This window comes from Mauremys mutica, chromosome 10 (assembly GCF_020497125.1).
Source record: "Mauremys mutica isolate MM-2020 ecotype Southern chromosome 10, ASM2049712v1, whole genome shotgun sequence".
Taxonomy (NCBI): Eukaryota; Metazoa; Chordata; order Testudines; family Geoemydidae; genus Mauremys; species Mauremys mutica.
Window position 1 is genome coordinate 50,811,852 of NC_059081.1, and position 21,732 is coordinate 50,833,583.

General features: G+C 38.4%; 1 protein-coding gene and 1 long non-coding RNA gene across 3 annotated transcripts in view; one reads left to right on the forward strand and one right to left on the reverse strand.

The window, feature by feature from the left end:
- Positions 1-11,685, forward strand: part of LOC123343311 — a 37,488-nt gene extending 25,803 nt beyond the window's left edge. The window contains exons 2-4 of the long non-coding RNA XR_006572189.1: positions 2,586-2,707; positions 4,397-4,480; positions 10,065-11,685. This is a non-coding gene — a long non-coding RNA (uncharacterized LOC123343311). The remainder of the gene's footprint in view (positions 1-2,585; positions 2,708-4,396; positions 4,481-10,064) is intronic.
- The window catches only part of HIBCH (3-hydroxyisobutyryl-CoA hydrolase), an 89,604-nt gene that overhangs the window by 55,209 nt on the left and 12,663 nt on the right, over positions 1-21,732 (reverse strand). For both annotated transcript variants that reach the window (XM_044978354.1, XM_044978356.1), the window contains exons 5-6: positions 20,617-20,697; positions 18,257-18,309 (exon numbers count right to left, since the gene is read on the reverse strand). In XM_044978354.1, the coding sequence (XP_044834289.1) occupies positions 18,257-18,309; positions 20,617-20,697 (134 nt within the window). The remainder of the gene's footprint in view (positions 1-18,256; positions 18,310-20,616; positions 20,698-21,732) is intronic.

Here is a 21,732-nt window from a genome sequence, read left to right on the forward strand (position 1 = left end):
TGTCCCTACCTCCCACTGGGACATCCTTGCTGACCAGAGAGGGTGAGCCCATCAAGAAACAATCATTCGTTTTTACAAAGACAACAAAACAACCCCTCTCTGACGATTTTTATAAACACCTGTTGGAAGAAAAACAAGCAAAACTTTGGACTTACCATTTGATGTCAAAACACTTAAGCACCTGCTAGGAGCAACAAAGGAAGTTTCACAAAGAGTGACATCCACACAATGTTGAATAAGTAAGAAGGGATTATCACAATAAATGCAGCTATCACTCAAATTAATTTAAGTTCCTTTGCATAATATTCTATTTGCTAGAAGTTACTTCATAATATTTCACACTTTTAAGTGATTGTATTTCATGCCTATGAATTATATCACTTCAGAGCAATACATCCTCCTAGTAACATGACTACTAGCTGACTGGAATTTTGCTACATCCATTAAACACAGTATAACAGAACTGCTGATCAAATTTGGCTAAACAACATGTCTGTAACTGTATTGATTAAAATTTTCATGCTAGTTATATCTCAATCACTATTGAGCAATATCACCTAACATTCAAGCACTGACTCACTCATCAGCAATTATTTTCTGTAATTTGTTACACTGACTACAGAAATAAAGGCAAATAACTTCCACATAGTACAATGTGTTCTTATATTTGCACTGCATATACAGAACACTCAGTTCTCTTGTGACAATGAGTCTGCAGTAGATAATGGTTATATTTAGCACAGAATCAAGTGTTTAAAAGGCATATAGAAAAAATAACTACATCTACTGGAAATAAAGGACCTGTAAAACACCACATACGGTGAAATGTGACTTTCTAAATCAAATTGAGAAGCACAGAAATATGCAGAAAACGGTAAGGCTATATAGAAAATAAAAACAATACAGAAATACGAGGTCTGGTTTTTGGTTTGTTTTTTCCATTACAGCACCTTTAAGAAGCTTTATATTGAAGGAAATTTGGGTATACTAGTAATCTGTACAAATTCTGACTCTTTCCTACATCTTATTTTGACCTTGATGATCACATTCAATTCTGAATTCTAGTAGTGTCCAGTAGTTTTGCTACTGCCAAGATTCTGTCAATTCTAAACACCAATTTTAAAGATGCTTATCAAATGTGGCCATTTGAAATTTATTTTCTATAACTGAATGAGAGGCACACTGGCCTAAAATATGTTCTCTCAAAGAAAAAGAAAATTGTATAACCCAATGTATATTAAACACACAAATGTTAACTTAAATTTGCAGAGTCAAGCATCTGTTTGTTACATCTGTTACAAAATTATTCCTTTTGTGTCTAACTCCATATTGCAAATTTTAACAATTTAAGCAATTTTAAAATATCACAATGGAAGGACTCTACTTTTTGGTTACTGCAACCTGTATAACTCTTTGCCAGAGGATGTTGTGAAGGCCAAGACTATAACAGAGTTCAAGGTCCATCAATGGCTATTAACCAGGATGGGTAGGGATGGTGTCCCTAGCTTCTGTTCGCAATATGGTATGGATCACTTGATGATTACCTGTTCTGTTCATTCCTTCTGGGGCACCTGGCATTGGCCACTGCCGGAAGACAGGATACTGGACTAGACGGACTTTTGATCTGACCCAGTAGGGCCATTCTTATGTTCATTCTATGGAACTCACTTTCAAGCTCTTAACAGAAACTTAGATATTCGGTATTAAAGGCTCATCTGGAAGCTTTTTTCGATTAGTGTTTTGTACCTATTCCCTTCTGGCTTTGGGCCTTTTTTTATTTTTAAACAAAGTACTAATATTTACTCTGTTCAAAGAGTAAGAGATTAAGACAGAGAAAATTTAAGGAGTTCACTTTGTCACAGATTTATTGATGATACAAGTTTTATGGCTCCTACCTGACAAGCTGACTTTTGATCAACTGATTTCCTCCATTATTAATTTGATAAGAGTCAATTATAGTGAAAAATTATGAGATCTTAAAGATGGTTTGGAGTTACACATAGTGTGAGCAATTGATGGTAAAGTTTCAAGTAAGAAAACATTGCTGGATTATGTTTGTTTGTTTGTTTTTGGATATAGAATGAATTAATCCATGGGCTAACTCTTTCTTACTGTCAGATTACCTATGCAGTAATAAATACTTTTAGCCATTCACATAGAGAACTGGTCCCTAGTCAGACAGAGGAATATGAAGAGTATCAATTACATATAGATGATTTACTATTGTATAGGGGGAGAATTATATTCATGTTTTTAAACATTTTGGCAACTAACTGCCCAAAAGGGAGACACCATCCTTATAGCTTGATAAAACATTTCAGAGCAGAAAAAGGAAGAATTACATCACTATAGCTCTAATGTACAACTGTTAATATCATTGCCTCTAAATTATAAGGTATACGGATTTGTTAGTTTTATTTTGTTAACAGGTACCAGGCTAAGACTTTAAGGACAATTTTTCACAGTAAGTGCACACCTAATTTTTAAGTACAATTATTGCAACTGCACCCTGACGTGATCAAAATTGGCTGATTAAGTCTGCTAACTCTGGACCTTAAAGACTAACAATTTTTTCCTCGATGCAGTTAAAGGATGGAAGAGAGAACTGAAATACTGAAGAGTGACCAAACAAATGGCATCTTTAATTGACCAAATCTGTCCAGTGTATATTTGAGACACATTTGCTTACTTTGGTGACAAAAAACAGGTAAATACCATTAATACATCAGACCCAGTAAAGCAGAGGGAGAGGGAGTGGAATCTGTTCAGACTCCCAGATTCACAAAACAAAAATAAACAAAAAAGGCAGTTAAATTCTGATAACACTGGTGAAGATGCAAGAGACAAAAGCCCATTTGACTTTCACAACTCGGGCAGACCGTGTCGTGCTGGGTACTACAGGAGCCATATTGACTTGTAAATTGAACAATTTTACTCTTGATGACAGTATGAACATGGGACACCAGAATGTCAATTTTCTGAGTACAACTCCCAGCTTTCAAAACTAAACGCTGCAGTTTTATAGCCCAGAATATAGGCCAACTCTGCTTCCTCCATTCCCTGGCTAGAATTCTAGGGGACTGTCTACATAGTGGGGTAATGCACCCTACAGGGATCTGATTTCTGAAGCAGACTAATGTGTTGCACTCTAATTGGCCTGTGTGGGCTCTGAGTGTGCACTAAAAAGTCTGAAACAATACTACATTTAAGCATATTGGGGAACTTTTAGTACACACCAACAGGGTCTATACAGACTAATTAATGTGCAATACGTTAGTGCGCTTTAAAATCACACCCGTCATTGGCATTACCCCACTGCAGAGGTGCCCTTGGAAGCAGCATGACAGACACACCCTTTTTGCAGCTTGTACAAATAAAGTACATATTTCTAGTTAGCATAACCGTCATTTTTATACAAGGGATGCAATTACTAGAAAAAGATGATTTTAGCACCAGAGATCTAAACCAACAACATTCATAGCTTCAGGTAAAGTGCCACAGAACAATAATTACAATGGGCGGGTAACTGGAGCAAAAATATAATTAATGGCAGGAATCGGCCGTTTAAAATATCATGGTGGGTTTTCTTTTTTATAGTTCCAAGATGTCACAAGTGCACTGCTGGTTTGTTAATATTAAAAGCCTTCTTCCATCTCAAATCTTTGATTTAATATATAAATATATATATTTTATTAAACAAAAGATTTGCGCTGGAAGAAGACATAAAATTTGTGTATGTACTCTATATTTTATCTACGTGCTGTTATGGTTTCTATCCTATTTAGCAGCTACTAGATGTGATGGTACTGTATTTGACATTAGGCAAGAGGATTTTTTTCAGTTAAAGTCTAATATCCGTGGAATGGGACAATATGCTAACAAAGATTCTTCTATCTTCCTGACTTTGACTGGTAATACCCATCAATAATCAACTGCCTCAAATTCTCAGTTTAAATATATCAGTTAAATGTACAATAGGACTGATATTTTGGGCATGGCACTGGCAAATCTCTCATAGCTTGGTGGAGTTCTTTTCAATAAGCATCAGAAAAATGATACAATTTAAGTTAGTTACATATGTCCCAAACAAATCAAAGTGGCAGTAATTTTTGCACTCTTTTTTTAAACTTTGATTTCATCTCTCTAAACCGTCTCCCTTATGAGATTTCCATAATTTTGGACCCAAACTGGCCTTCATTCCACATGTTTCTTCTCACTTCTATTGTAAATTTCTGTCAGAAATATAGATCATGAAATATGGTTTGTGTGAAAGGAATTCTTATTTCAAACTTGTAGTGCAAATTGTATGTCTGGTTTTTGGGTGTTTATCCCGCACTTGAACCTTGGCCACTTGAGAAGTATGCTAACCCTTTTTCTCTCCTTTTTTTTCATACAGGGCTTCCGGTGATTGCCAGCTCATGTTGCGTATGAAATGCAAGAACACTTTGTTGGCAAGAGATATTCACCAATGAACAGCAAGGTGCCTGACATTGGACATTGTTTTAATCTAAATTATTATGGATTTTTCTGGTTGTTTTTTCCTCTGAACAGTTTTCTATTTTATAGTGTAGAAAATAAAAAAAAATTCTGACACTTAGTGAAATGAATGAAAAAAAACTTGACTGTCAGATATTATCTCTTCAGCTCAAGTGCTCTGCTATGGATAAAAATAACTTAACTCTTAACAGCATTTAATTTACAGCTGGTTGTTAAGACTGTGTCAGGAAAAATATGCCAAGCACTGCTTAGCAGACTTTTATTTATGAAAGTCCTTCTGTATATGACGATGGGAAAGTAAGAATGGGCCTGTCACGAAAAAGTTGGAGCATATTCTGGAATATTATCTCTGGTGTTCTGTACACAGAACACTTGCCCATTCGCCTGTTGCATTCCTTTAAAATAAAATGTCTGGATTTTGGCTGGGCAGAAGTCAACAAATGAAATAATCATTTGAGTAGCTGTCATATTACCATAAACCAAACTAATTTTCCACAGGCCCAGTGTGTGGCTTGCACTCGGAACTTGTCCCACTGATTTTCGATATACGGTTTCTTGTCAAATTCACTCCAGTTTTTTGTCTATTTTCATCTTATTGTTATTACCCAAACTTCTGTCAGTTGAGCAGGTTATTCTGAAGCCCTTACACATGAAGGAAGATATTAAAAACAAGCAACTTTGTGGCACAAAAAAATTACAATTCTAGAAGAGTACATAGTAAACTTCAGAAAATTAATAAGCTCTACAACCCCACCTACTGGCTCACTTGAAGTTCTTACAGAAAAACACATCCATTAAAAATGTTGACAGCAATTCAAGATGTATAGATAGTTGTCATTCACTGTGTACCCAGTTCACAAAGAATAAAAATATACCTATAAAATTAACATTAATATATTTCCCTGCCATTTCCACTGTCATCTACTTATACATGTCAGAAACAGGAAAGTGATCTGAATCAGGTGTTTGTCTAATTTTAAAGAAAAGCCAATTAAGAGTCAGACGTGGCACTCTTTTATATGTGAAGTACTGTAAAAGATAGAGTACCTCAATGCACCTTCAAGCAACATTCATATTTCTACATTCTGTGACTTCAAGTAACCCAAAATCTATTTATTCACATTTTGATATATTGATAAGTGGTCTAAAATGAATAGAAATATAAATCACAGTATGCAAAAGGAATGTTCCTAACATTTCTCATTTTGATTTATAAAATATGCCCAACCGAAACTCTAAAGTTTAGGTGAATTTACAGTATAAACACCAAATACAAAACTTATAAAATTAACCAATGATTTTAATTCCTCTACAACTCTCCTTACAAGATGGACCAAAATTTCCAACTTCTCTTTATGCTGTCTTCAACAGCCTAAGATCAAATTTTCCATATTTAGATGCTGAAAGTTAAGTTCCTATATCCACCTTTGAGCAGCTAAGTAAGTGGCCTGTTTTTCAGAAGTTGCAAGTTCTTTTAGCTCCCACTGACTTCCAGGAACTGTAAGTCATAACCTGAAGAACAGACAGACCTTGTAGCGTAAGTGCAAGGTCAGACCGGCTTGTTCAGACCCAGAGTGGAGGTTACATAGGACATGGAAAAATGTCATCAATTTGAGTGCCCCAAATACAAAACCAAATGTATGGCAGCATAAAATAAAATAAATTTACTATCAAAATAAACAGGGGTTACTTTGATAATTGTATCCATTTCTGTACTGAATTTATTAAAAGCTTTTTTTTTAAATTGTAAACTGAACATGCAGAATTTCTAGTCTATTGCACCAAACAGCTACAGAATCCAGAGAGATGACCATAATGTTTAGGTCCAGTCTGCCACAGAGTACACAGGCCCGTAGCTAAGATGAAAGATGTTATTTACTGACTAGATACAAGCCTTAAATATAATTATTTAAGATGAACTGCATAAGAACAGTTTAGCCATGATATTTTTGCTCTAGCAAAAGAACCACCAACAATGCTGGGCCATATTCTGCCATTTATCTGTACACAAAACTTCACTTGAAATTGATAGACGTTTCAAACGCAGGTCAATGACAATGTATGGCCCTTTCTAATTACATGATACTTTATACTGTAAATTAATTATGCCATAGAGATTCAGTTTATAGCTCAGCATACTGTGCAACTTCTCTTTAAAACACAGTTTGCAAGTGTGGTAAAAGTTACATGGCAAAAATATTCTTCTAAAAGGCTTCATGTTATTTTAAAAGTGGAGGTAACATTTGTTTACTAAGTCATATGTATCTGTTTTGGTTTATGTGGACACTAGTATGCAGGTATCTTCTAATCTTTTTCCTCAATAGATTTACATGACTGTTTAAAAAGGCAAAAATGTAGAGTTTGAAAAATTGCCTAAACCCTACTGAAGTTTCCATTGCGCTAAAAATGAATTTTTGCAAATGACACACACCTTCCATAATAAAATCAATAGGCCTACATTTTCAGAAGGGGCTAATGACTTTGCCCAACCTGAAACCTGATTTTCACAAATGCTGAGCAAACGCTTTCTGAAAATGAGCCCCCTTTCAAAGATGTGTCAAGTCGGACAGCCTAAAACTGAAGCACCCCAAATTACGAGTTACTTTCCAGAATCTAAACCAGGATATTCAGTTACTTGGCTCTAAAGAGGTTTTTGTACTCCCAAAAATAATTTTTGAACTCAAACTATGGCTTTTCTTCCATAGATAACTCAGTGGTTTGAGCATTGGCCTGCTAAACCCAGGGTTGTGAGTTCAATCCTTGAGGAGGCCACTTAGGGATCTGGGGCAAAAATTGGTCCTGCTAGTGAAGGCAGGGGGCTGGACTCGATGACCTTTCAAGGTCCCTTCCAGTTCTAGGAGATTGGTATATATCTCCAATTATTACCTTTATTACCTTACCTAACTCCTCTTTGCCTGATCAAACTAGTAATTTGCACTCAAAACTGCTTTTGAATTCAGTTTAAATTCTGCACATAAAACAACTGCAGGATTAATCCCATACTCTCCTACCAGAGCATGCCAAAACTGACACCGTTAACATGACTGACAAGTATGCTTTAAAAGCAAGTGAGCAAATTAAGACATTTGAGTTGTGTGTGTGATAGAATGTCAGCCTTATTCCTTATATTGCTTATCTGGGTATTAGTCTGGGGAAGAAAAGGTGCTCTTTAAAGAAGGAAAACTAAGTTCTTTCTGGAAAGTAAATTTTTGGAACTTGTTCATGACTATGGTGAGGTAATCAGGGTGAAGAACCCTGTAAACCCAGAGCTCCCTTATCTTGCTCTAGCTCACTGTGAGAACTATTGTTAAAATCACTGGCAATTTGAACTTGGCAAAGTTGCAGCATCAAGGCTATACCAGAATTTTCCTAGAGAGCTCTAACTGGCGGGGAGCATAGAATATTGGCAAAGCTCCCTCTCTTCCCTCAACTTTCTGCTATGCCTCAATTGTGGACATTTGTTACAATGTTGCTATTTTCACATAAAATTACATTGTAAACTCTTCAATCAGGAACCATGTTATCTCTGTAAAGCACCTACCTCATTTTTGGCTGCTGTTTAAACTTTGTATGTTCTGTTATAACTTTATCACCTAACACTGTTTAAAAAAATAAATTGCCACTCTTAATTATGCAAGGCAAAAAATTTACATCTGAATTGCATTTCTTCATACAGTAAATGATGACTGAGAATACGCTAGTGAAGTAAAATAGGCACAAGAACCTTCCCTTATTTACAAGGTCACTTTTTTCTCTGCCCTATAAGGCAACTATTGACACATGCACTGAGCACAATTCTGCTCCTTTTTTACTAGAAGACCACCACTGCTAAGCAATAGTTTTTCTTAAGTCTCTTCAGTGGTTCTTTAAGACAGGATTCACTGAGCACCATTACAAATGCTCTACACACAGAACATTACCCCATATAATATGTCGTGTTTATGGCTATACAGGTTCAATAGCTATCAATATCTAACTTAATTCAATTTTAAGCTGATGTTAAGCACAAGGACAGTGGTTAGCATCTAAATAAACAAAAAATCTGGAGAAACCTACAGAACAGCTTTGGAGTATATCGAGATTAATTTCAGTAGCCACTATTGACGATGCTAGACTCCAGGGTTTTACAAGATATTTTTGTTTCTCAATAACTGGCATTAGAGGACTCACAGGGGGAGTTCCCTGCTATCTAAGACTGTGAATCAGACATTTTCCAGGTATTTAATTTAAAATGGTATTTTGCTGGCAAAGATGTGATATAGAATCATAGTACTGGAAGGGACCTCGAGACCCCTGCACTCAAGGCAGGATTAAGTATTATCTAGACCATCCCTGACAGGTGTTTGTCCAACCTGCTCTTAAAAATCCCCAATAATGGAGATTCCACAACCTTCCTCAGCAATTTATTCCAGTGCTTAATCACTCTTGACAGTTAGGAAGTTTTTCCTGATGTCCAACCTAAACTGCCCTTGCTGCAATTTAAGCCAATTGCTTCATGTCCTCTCCTCAGAGGTTAAGAACAATTTTTCTCCCTCCTCCTTATAACAGTTTTCAAGTATATAAAAGGTTATGTCCCCTCTCCACATCTTCTCTTCTCTAGACTAAAAAAACCCAATTTTTTCAATCTTCCCTCATAGATTGTTTTTCTAGACCTTTATTTTTTTTTCTTTTGCTCTTCTCTGGGCTTTCTCCAATTTGTCCACATCTTTCCTGAAATGTGGTGTCCAGAACTGGACACAATACTCCAGTTGAGGCCTAATCAGCACAGAGTAGAGCAGAAGAATTACTTCTCGTGTCTTGCTTATAGTTCTCCTGCTAATACATCCCAGAATGATGTTTGCTTTATTTGCAAAAGCGTTACCCTGTTGACTCATATTTAGCTTGTGATTCACTATGACCCCCAGATCCTTTTCCACAGTACTCTTTCCTAGGCAGTAATTTCTCCTTTTGTATGTGTGCAACTGATTGCTCCCAGCTTGGTATCATCTACAAACTTTATAAATGCATTCTCTATGCCATTATCTAAATCACTGATGAAGATATTGAACAGAACTGGACCCATAACCAATACCTGTGGGACCCCACTTGTTATGCCCTTCTAGCATGACTGTGAACTACTGATAACTACTCTCTGAGAATGATTTCCAACCAGTTATGCACCCACCTTATTGTAGCTCCATCTAGGTTGTATTTCCCTAGTTTGTTTATGAGAAGGTTATGTGAGACACTATCGAAAGCCTAATTAAATTCAAGATATACATGCACATTGCTACTTTTTTTGGACATTCTAGCTATATGAAATTTAAGAAAGGTAGCCTGATTACAACTGTTTACTCAGTATCGATGCAAAAAGACATATTAGACTAACATACCAAAAACTTCTTGTTTAAACCTGTCCATAACATCCTGTATACCTTAACACAAATAAAATTAGAGTTAAGCAATCAGTAGCGTGTGGGTAAAAGGTTCAAGCTGTGGTCTCATGCTGCTACACTTAAGTGGAAATGTATTATTAACGTGGTCTGTTTTCATTCCCTTTTCTATCTAACCATATTTTATCTTGACAGATGTTTGCCTCTTCCCTGATCTGTTTTTGGTCTGGCAAATGTTGTCAACAGCAACTCCAAAGACAGATGGTTTTAAAAACATCAAAAAAACATCTGCAGGACTGATTCAATAAGCAGGGAAAAGAAGATTCAATCATCTAATGTTCCATGATGTACTTTAGAGACTTGAAACACTTAAACATTAGCTTCTTGGAATTAGCAGCAATCTATAATACATGTTTTGGTAAGAATTAAGTACCTAGTTAAACAAATTATTGTATCGTAGGCTTCATCTTAATTCTGTTTTTTGTTAAGCAGTGTGAGAGAGTACAAACATTTCAAAAGTTACAGCAATTGTACAGGCCATTTACAAATGCAGTAACTTATCTTAACCAAAATCATAGCATTCATTAAACTTGTAAAAATCTGGAAAATTCCGTATTACTTACTGCTCAGGTAAGCTTTCAAAGAGAGCAGGAGCTCCAACGCTTACTTTGAATTTAAGAAAGTTTGTGTATCTTTGTGGCAAGAACTAAATGATACTGAAATGAAGAAGATACAATTTAAAATGAATAAACGGGACAACTAATTAGCTAATAGCCAGATTGGTCTTGGTCTGTAGGGCTATTTTAAGATCTTGTATTAACTCTGGAGCTCTGCTTCCCTGCAGCATCTGACAGCTTCCCTGTGCACATTATACTTGCTGGAATATATAATATACTAGATCCTGTCAGTAAAAAAAATTCCATTCACCCCAAATGACTACACCTGAAAGTATGTGGCGCTGATTCTAGGCAATGTTTAATATTGTAAACATCTCCACAAGTTTTCAACTCATGTTTTAAAAGTTTCACTGAACATGTATCATTGCACCCCAGCCACTCAATGTGAAGACTAAAGGAAAGGCAAACTCTGACAGATACCAAACTGCAGATGTAATATACTGTACTGCAGTGGTTCTCTACCAGGGGTTTGTAGCCCCCAGGGGGCCACACGCGGGTTTCAGGGGCTCCGCCAAGCATGGCCAGCATTAGACTCGCTAGAGCCCATAGCAGAAAGACGAAGCCCCGCTGCACAGAACTGCAACCCAGGACTAAAGCCAAAGCCTGAACAACTTAACTTTATTGTGCCCTCTGTGGTGGGGCCCCAGACAATTGCCCTGCTTGCCCCCCCCTAACGCTGGCCCTGGTTTTTATATGCCGAAAACAGTTGTGGCACAGCTGGGCCCTGGAGTTTAATAGCATGTTGTGGGAGCCTCAGAAAGAAAAAAGTGGCAAACCCCTGCTATACTGAACAAACTTTTGCACAAGCAATCTCCCCATACAAGTAATCTCACTAAATCAATGGGACTACTTACTGTAGGTCAGGCTTGACATGAATAATTGGACATGGGTGAAGCTTCATTTTTGGGAGACAGGTTTAGTATATTATACAAAGTAAAACCAGTGGTAAGTAATATGGAGCCAAAAAGCTTGCTCTTTTTTATCACCACAGATAAGTTAAAAATTTGGTACAAAAGAGGGACATCACATGGTGCAGAATAAAAAATTAACAAGGATCCAATACCGTGAAGTTAAATGTAAAACCACTGCAACCCATACAGTGTGGAACGAATTTGTTTTCCCTTCTCAAATACTGTTACAAGACAATACAAGGTCTGGAAAGCCCCAGACTTGTAAGTGTCTCCCAGAACAAACTGCAGTACATATGCATGTGTAATGTCCTGCAGGCAGAGTAGCCAGCATGTGGGTTCACTCTCGGGGAACAGACTCCAAATTGCACAGTACAGCTGAGATACTGGAACACTGGTAAAGTAAAAACTGCTTGTGCTGGTAATAACAAGAATTGTGTGGTGGCTAAAAACCACCACATCTGGTAAGGACCCAGGGAATATTATTTTAATTGGCCTATGTTCTCTTTCACACCTAAATTTCCCATGTTAGCTAGCGAGATAGATAGAGAGTACCAGTTTTTTATAATGTAGTAAAAGCAAAATTAAAATGACCAAAAAAAAAATGCTTTAAAGGCAAAGCAAGCTTGTAATGTAAAATTACATCCCAGTGGACTATAGCAAAGAAAGTGAGCTTGCACCTCCTGTTTTGTATTTTAAGCCTAATATTAATGGTAATTCAAGTAATTACAACCCTTGCGGTCTTGGAAATGTATTGCTAGATACTAAATTTAAAAGGGAAACCACAAAAAAACCCCAAAATATAATACAAATAAAACAAACGCTAATATATTTAAAAAAAACAAAAGCAGTGGAATGGAGGCCTGGTTTGACAAGAGTAACTGGACGTGGGTGAGGCCTCATGTCTTGGGAGACAGAATTAAGGTGCTAAATGGATCAGCAAGCTGGAAACAGAATGCCTGTACTAACTAAGATAAGGAAGAACACCCAGAGAATCATTTACAATGAACAAGATAACAATGGATAAAATAGGCCTGGAATGTAAGGTGAGGTAAAGGGTAAGTTGTACATGGACTGTACAGGGATTGGTTCCTACGAAGTGACCAAGCCAATCCCAAAACATATGATGCAATGTATAGCAAATGTAGTGTAATATGTGAAAGTATATAAAGTAAGAGGTTTACTGTGTAACTCTGGATGTATTGTACATCCTATGCCCACCCCCTATGCCCGAGTTTGATCAACTCAGCATAGCCTTACTCTATGCCAAATAAAGGAACCAGAGTGATGAGACTGGAATCTGAGTTCTTGGAGACCCAAGTGGAAGAGGTCTTGGGGAAACCCTAATACTTGCCTAAGTGTCTGCAAGATTTGGTCCTATTTTTTTTCTTTTAATTTGCTATTGTACACTGACAGTGAAGAAGTGACATCAGACTATACTATATTAATTGGATAGGCTACATTTTTCCTGGAGGAGAGGAGGCAGAGAAGACATTCACATTTTTAAACTGCATCAAGTTTTTATTTTTGCTCTGTATTATTTTCAGCCACACAAAATACTATTTGAATGTTACCATTTTTACAGGTATTTTCAATATTTTAATATGAAATTCTCAAGTGTAACACTTGTTTGATAAATATTGACATTTTTTTCCATCCTCTCCACTTCAAACAAGACTGATAATGCAAGGTGGGAGATTTGATTAGCTGAAGGGGAAGTTGGCATGACTGAGGAAACCACTCAATTTCTTATTCTTTGCAAAGTTCCTCCCTATTGTAAGATATAGGCAGGATACTTTGGAATGAACCAGAACTAGAATGCACCAAAACTAGACTTCCTTCAGTATTTCCACCTTAACCTATATGAAAAAATTAATTCTATATATCACTATACTTCAGTAGAAAGAAATATTTACCACACTTTACCAGAAATTCACCTCAACTCGCTGAAGATTTTACAGTCCCAACAGACAAGACAAAAGATGTAGGAGGAAGGTGGGGCAGGGGCGCAACATACAAGCAAGGTGGATCAAGGCAATGGCTGACCAATCATCTTCAACCCACTTGATCTAAGTAGACTAGACAGAATAATCAGCTTGTCAAAACTGAGCACAAAGAGGGGCCCTAATCCAAATTCAGGACTTTAGGCTCCCCCAGTATCTGAGTATTAAACAATAGCTGGTGTGTTGGAGAACAGCTGACAGTAAAACAAAACAGGCAATATGGTGATCTGAATATAAATCCTGAGCACTTTACTGCTTTGCATTGCTCCAGGCTCTGTTATAAGGATTGGGGTTTGATGCCATGAGTCTTTTCCTTGTGTATATTAATACCAGAAAGCACCAACCACATTGTTAGACACATCAGCTTATCAGAAAGATTTATCATTTTGCAGGACAAGAAAAAATGGAAGAATTTAAACTGCTCTGCAAAGGGGTAAACCTGTTTTAACACAATTTTTTTAAAGTACTTTAAACCTCCCTGTATCCGTTTTGCTGAATTTGGCCTAATGTTTGGCAAATGTCATGTTAATTGCCACATTTTGTATTTAAAATATAAAAATAGGGGATAGGATGAGGGTGGATGGGGAAACGGGGAATAGGAAAAAGTAGAAAGGGACACAAGATATCTAACAGGGTTAATCTGTCCCTTTAGAGGTAGTAGCAGTTAGAGGTCAGCACACCATAGCATGGCCCCTTAAGAGTTTGGGAGGTCTGATCTATACAAAGACCAAAAGAAACAGGAAATACTGGTAGAGAGAAAGTAGCCTCAAGAAAATGTAGTGCTTGAGTGCAGAAAACCTGTTACTGTTTCTTTAAGGACCTGGGACTAGGAGCCGTGCAGAGCGGAGAGGGCAAGGCTCCCCTCTTGCCCAGCCAATTGGGATGAACTTCAGGAAGGAAGACCAGCATATATGCTGCCTCCTGCCTCATAGCAGAGGAGACACTAACAGGAGAAGTCTGGCTTGCTGAGCTCTCCAGGTTGGAGGACTAATTGGAGAAAAAGGGGTCAGCTGAAGGAGAAGCTAGCTAAGGCCCTAGTTGGCCTAAATCACAGCCCCAGCTCTAACGAAGAGAGCTGTGAAGAATCTTGTATTAAGAAAGGAGTTACTACTTGCCTGAACCATAATCCCAGCTGCAAGATGAGGGCTAGTTATGGGGACTCCTGCCTTAAGGAGGAAGACCAAAAAGATTGCTTGAAATATAACCCCAAATCTAGGAAGAGACTGGCAGGGAACTCCTGTCTTAAGGAAAGAGAGACTGCCTGCAGTATAACCCAAGAAGACTAAGGAGGACCTTGAGAAAGCACCTCAGTAGCTGACTGGGAAGAAGCCGCACAAGGAGAAAACTCCAGAATGGGAATAGCAGAGTCCTTGTTCCTGTGAGGGATGCTGACAAACAGGGAAAAGGTAAGAGCAGCCTAGGGAAGCGGCAAGGGATTACAAGGCGTGGTTGTTAGTTGCCCAACACAGGGCACCTGGGCTGGAATCCAAAGGAGAGGATGTGACTCGTTTTCCCCCACCTGTCCCCCAGCATAGTGGGAGGCTACAAGCCTCAAAGCTTAGAGTCAAAGACAGATGAGTCCCAAATGGGGGCCAAAGGCCTGGTATAAAAACCACTAGACTTTGGGTTTTCTGTGTGTACTTTTTCTTTCTCCCTGGATGGGGAATAAACTGAGAAGTGACCTGACAGCAGGGGTGTGCCCTAATGGTGAGTGCGCCCCATTAGAGGTGGGAAGGAAAGGATGGAAAGGAGCCTGGAGGGCAGGGAGAGCAAGACTGGCAACAGAAACAGTAAATGAGAGGGGTGAAAAGAGGTCAGGACAACCGTCTAACTACAACATGAGCGTATCTCCCTCAACGAAACACCACGTATTTGTGTTTAGTTAGATGTGAGGGTTTGTAAGTGGAAAGTTTCCTTTTTTTAGTTTAATAACTTAACGCTGGAAAAACTGCCTACATACTGGTATAGTAAGCTGTGTATATTAGAAGGGATGAAAAGAATAAGCTAGATAAAACGAGTCAAGCAAGAAGCCAAAAAAAAAAAATTGCTTTCATCCAGGGACTCTTAGCCCTATCATCTGCCAAGCAACAAATGCTATTCTCTCTCACCTGCTAGCAGATTTTTATATATATGCAAAACTAAGAAATTGGTAGTCAATTCAGTCAGTTACTGCCTTCCCACGGCTTATTTCCACAGCTTGCTGTAGTCAGACACCACTTTTACTGTTCACTCAAACACCACCAGTAAAATTGTTTAAGGCAATGCTACCTCCAAAGACAGTTTTAAGATGCTTTATTGCTGGGTTGAAAACTAAGATCTTCCTGTGATCACAAGGATATTCTTACCTAAAAATGAAAACTCAGCCCATACAGACACTCCACTGCCAAACAAATGACTCAAAGACCCAGGTCTAACAATTTCCAGATCTCATACCACAAATATACAGACTTTATTTTCTATTATGTGATGTGCTCTGCTAGGATCTGAATGCATCAGTGAAATCTAAAAAGCCAAATTAAAGAGAAATGACATATCTCTTTCTTAATACTCTGTTCGTGGTATTGTATACAATATGGTATCATTAAGAAACAAAATGGGACTAATGTGTGCAGCCAATGCTAGCTAGTCAGTTATAACTAGTATTTCAGACTTCTAACCTTTAAGAAAGTAAGTTAACCAGGGATAGTGTCAAAGGCAAACTGACCAGAGCTGGAAGAGATTTCTGCAGATTCTGCATGCTAATGTCCCCACTCTTTCAGGGTTCTTATACCAAAATTCCAGCCTCCTTAATAAGCTGCCTTCAAAGCTACTACCAAATCCTCAGAGAAAAGTGCAAGTTTATCTTTAACAGTAACAGAATCATTAAAAATAGCAGTCTGCTTTGCCGTGGCAGAACTCTTGTGTATGATGTCATCTCCTTCCCTCTAGTTGTACCTACCAAACGTGAATGCTATAAAGAGGATCAGGTAAACACACCTTCAAAGAATTTGCAATAAATGTTTGGCACATGAAGTCATGCTGAGTCATTGATGCATACAATTTCCCTTTAGCCATTTGCCTAGTTAGAAGTATTTTCCCCTTGTGTTCCATGTGAAAGATTAGCTCATTAACAATATGTGCATGTAATTCCAATGTCAACTAGTCTTAACCATATAACTTTTAGAAGATCCAACTTATTGCTTAGTTTTAACAAAACAGTAAAACCATCTCTTAAATTCATTTTGGGGCTGCAATGTATCAAGGACTAGATTCTTGGAGTTGCCATGAGCGTGCCATAGGTATGGATGGTATTTTACAGATGAAAAGCAAGGTTCCAGAGTTAATGGTCATTGCATATGGAGTCACATCAGTTTTTTTTCTATTTTCTGCAATGGTCACTTGAGAGAGAGGAACAAAAAGCAACCAAAAGCTGCATTACTTCTTCAGTATATTAATGAGTTATGTGAAAGAGATGTTACACTTAAAAAATTAACTACTTTCTAAATGATGTGGGCCAAATATCACCCAATAATATCTGAAAATGACTAATGTTAAATGACTGTTATACAGTAACTCCTCACTTAGTGTTGTCCCGGTTAACGTTGTTTCATTGTTACGTCGCTGATCAATTAGAGAACATGATCGTTTAAAGTTGCACAATGCTCCCTTTTAACATTGTTTGGCAGCTGCCTGCTTTGTCCACTGCTTGCAAGAAGAGCAGCCCGTTGGAGCTAGCTGGTGGGGAGGTTTGAACCAGGGTGGATGGGTAGCCCCCTTATCAGCTCCCCTAGGTTCCCTATGTAGCAGCTGCCCAGCAGGCTATCAATTGCTGGGCAGTTCAGGTGTCCCTCCCCCCACTGCCATGTGCTGCTCCTGCCCTCCGCCTTGGAGCTGCTCCCGGGAGCCTCCTACTTGCTGTGCAGGGGTGGGGGGTAAGAGGGGTGCTGATGTCAGGGTGTCCCCCCTTCCCCTCCTGCTCCTGTACCCCATCTCCACAGAACAGGGGGGACAGGATAGGGCTCAGGATGGAGGGACAACAGCTTTTGTCTCAACTTGCTGATCTATTTAAAATACAGTGTACTTAGAGTGGGGTCAGCGTACTTAAAGGGGCAATGCACGTGTGTCTGTGTGTCTCCCCCCCCCCCGCCACCCACACACACACAGAGTGTGTGTCTCTGTCTCTCTCTCACATGTACCCCGCTCCTGCCCAGCACTTTGGAAAGTGGAGGGAGTGGTGCACGCCAGTAGGATAGCGTGGGTTCATCATCACATTCAGTTTCCGCAGGGAATGTTTGCAACCACTGCCATGCCTCTATTGTGTCTCCTCCCTCCATTCGTGCTGCCTTGTAGAGTGTGAGGCTACATTAACAACAATATGTTAACCCTTGAGGGATCACCCGGGTGTTCGTTCATCATTTAGCAGCAAGGCATTCCCTGGGAAATATCCCACCCTCTGACTCCATCACCTCAACCAAGCTTCACAATTATTGCTGTGTATAATAATTTTTTTGTTTAAAGTGTGTGTGCACATTCCTACAAAAATATATATAGTCTTTTGTCTGGCAAAAAAAATTTCCCTGGAACCTAACCCCCTTATCCCCCCCATTTACATTAATTCTTATGGGGAAAATTGGATTTGCTTAACATCGCTTAGCTTAAAGTAGCATTTTTCAGGCACATAACTACAACATTAAGCAAGGAGTTACTGTATGCAGTTCTTGAAACTGTCAATCTTGCTTCACTCAATGTTTTTAATCAAATATTACATTAACATAGACAAGCCAACTCAACTGTCTCACTTAGAAAAATATTTTACTTACACCTCCCATTGTAATCCCATCAATAAGTGCCACGTATGGCTTCTGGCAGGTACCTAACAGAAATATAACAATTAGGCATAAGTAATATTTTTGTAGGAATGTACACTTAACCCCACCCTAGAAGAAAATACCTGTGACACACAGATACCACAAATATTTCTCTTAACTGGCTGTAGTTTTTAACAAATTACTTTATACAACAAAGAGATAAAAGAATAAGATGTTAAATTCATAATGAATAAAGTTATTTGATGTCACCACCCAACAGTACAGGTACTTGAAGTAATTCATAAATTATATGAATAAACTTCAGTATGATTTGTCAGTTAATTCTCTAGGGGGTGAATTCTAGAAACACTTCTACCATCCTTAAGAATGCATTTATAAAGCAACCAGTAAACAAACTTACATTATTCTTAAGACTGTAAGTGTGTGAATACCTAAACATCCAGAGTAACTTAGGAGGAACAAAACCAAGGTCTCAGTTCCTTCGAGGACAGCTTTTTTATTTATTTATTTTTTTTAATGAAGCTATGCTTTTTAGTCAGTATTTTTTAATTAAATCTAATAAACTGCTAAATCCCAACCCACGCCGTTATAGCAAATATCAACAAAATGCAAGAAAATGTAGTTATAGTTCCCACATCAATTTTAACTGTCTCTTTGTGTATATGTATTTATAAGACGGTCTTACACTACTCAGCGTGGGGATCTTGTAGTGAGAAATAGTATTTATCAAATATAACAAAGGAAGTGCACTTTAACCCCATCACCCTAGATGAACATGCAATATTACTGCCTGGGCTGTTAAGGTAATTTTTGTACTACGTCTCCACTTTGACTGCATAAATGAGATGCATTATTTGCTGACAACTTTAGATAAGCACTAGAGGTGCTTTCAATACATAATACAAAATCTCACATGTACAACTGACATTCTGAATCTCACTCAGAAATGCTATCAGATCAAATTTGGCAAAAATATACATTTGCTTTATATATGCTTTTAATAAAGCCATGATCAATAGAAACACTTGTATGTGCTTTAAAGCCAATGGAAAAGGTTTACTTAAAGTCCTCTGTGTTCTTTACTGTACAAACATTGTAGCATTCTGCAAGAGCATGAGAACAAGCAAGTAAAACTGACTTGTTTATCTTTTCTAGTCAAAGGTGGGATGATAGAAATTAGATGCAAAAACAACACAAATAAGATGTTAAATTCTCAGGGCTTGTCTACACTTAAAATGCTACAGAGGTGCCACTGTAGCACATCAGCGTAGACACTACCTATGCCAACAGAAGTTCTCCCATTGCCATGTAGGTAATCCACCTCCCGCAGCATGGTCTATATGCAGGATTAGGTCATTTTAACTACACCCCCTCAGAGGTGTGGATTTTTCACAACCATGAGTGCCATAGTGAGTCAACCTATCTTTTTTTTTTAATGTAAACCACACCTCAGTTTTAACAATCTAAGGGTGTTGTAAGATAACACACTAACTTTTCAGAAATGTGAATTTTTAATCTGAAAATATCCTTTAGCTACACCTGAATTGCCATACAACATCAAAACAGTGGTCCCTCTAGTCAGTAGCTTGTCTCTCTGACTGTAACTAGTACCAGATGCTGCCAAGGAAGGCATAAAGCCCAGAATATTCAATTAAACATCTCTGCAAGAAAAGCTTCTTCCTGACTCCAAACTGCTAGTGGTTGACTTGTGTTCTGAAGAATGAGGTGTTAATAACCCATGTACAGTTTATATTCTGGCTGTTAAATAGATTATTTACATAAAGGTCCAATCTTTTTCTGAATCCTACTAAACCCTTTGCCACAGTAATAATCAGTGGAACTCTGCTACAAAATGTTATGCAATGAGTAAAGCAGTATTGCCTTCCCATTTCATTATTACCTAAAATGGGCACTACTGTATTTACTGTCTAATAATGTATCTTATTACATCTTCTTAGTGTCTTCTCTAAACTAAACAAATAATACTTCACAATTATCTAGAACACTTCAACTGCAAATCTAGGAATCACTTTCCCCATCACTGAAATATAGGTACTGACAATCCCCAAGATGAAATAGAGAAGCTGTTTAACCATTTAAAATGGGGAAATGAATACCATACTTCCCCCCACCCTAAAATTACAAGGGGATTCCCCACTGCCAAATTAGAGATGGGTTACCAAAACTGGCATTTAGTCAGAAAAATTAATACCTTCCAATGTCATCTTTACCTCTTACCAGTTCTATAAAATTAAGTGTTGAATTTATGTTTTAGAGCCCCCATTGTGAAAAATCAAACCCAGAAATATTTGAGGTATTTTATATTTGGAAATTGCTTTGTACACACATACCAACAGCATTGTTCAGGATGTATTCTTCTCTGAAGAAATCTTGTGCTAGCCTATCTCCAACTTTCCCTGCATCTGTGATAGCTAGTAAAATAAGACAAAATTCAAACTAAAAATTATTGCATTAAAAATTTGGTAAAATTTAACAAGCACAACAAAAATGGCGTCGTAATATTAAATATTCACAATAAGCAAGGTCTTGTGTACTCTGCACGATGGACTTAAATCCTGTAGGAGGGGGCCCCTCTTTTCTGCAGCATTCCAGTGCAGCAAACGAAGTGTGGCAAGTACCAGTAGACCTAAAAAATTATTTTAATTACTTAACTCAAGGAAGATGATACTGATTGTATTTATTTTCATTATGATGCATATTTTCCCCCACTAATTTCTTGTGGGGACATATCCAATAATCTACATCCAGCTCTTATAAAAAAGTTACGCCTCTGGCATTCATTAGCCTTTTCTACTGGCTGACAGCTTCATAGTTTTCATTCACTGGGATGATCTCGGGAGGTTATGATCATAGAGGGAAAGCCAATTTCCTAGATCGCTAAAAACATTCCTACTAAAGATTTTGAATACTGGAAAATGAGGACCCAGTGCTGAGAGGACACTAGTTTACATTGAGCAGACAGGCGGTTGCATTTTCAGCCTCTGGAGCATTTTCAGGCTACATGGTTTGCTCTTAAATGAGCTAAAGCAGGGGTGAGCAAACTATGGCCTGCGGGCCGGAGCCGTTTTAAGCCGACCCGTGAGCCGCACCAGGCGGCTCGGCCCCACTCCGGCCAGGGACCTGGGTCAGGGACCACACCAGGCGGCTCCCAGAAGCTGCCGCATGGCTCTGCTCCGGCTCCTACGGACTCCAGTGGGAGCTGCAGAGGCGGTGCCTGCAGATGGGGCAGCATGCACAGCCGCCTGGCCGTATTTGTGCATAGGAGCCAGAGAAGGAACATGCCGCTGCTTCTGGGAGCTGCTTGAGGTAAGCACCACTAGGAGCCTGCGCCCCCCTGAGCCTCTCCCCACACCCCAACTCCATGCCCAAGCCCAGATCCCCCTCCTGCTCTCCAAACCCCTCAATCCCAGCCCGGAGCACCCTCCTGCACCCCAAACCTCTCATCC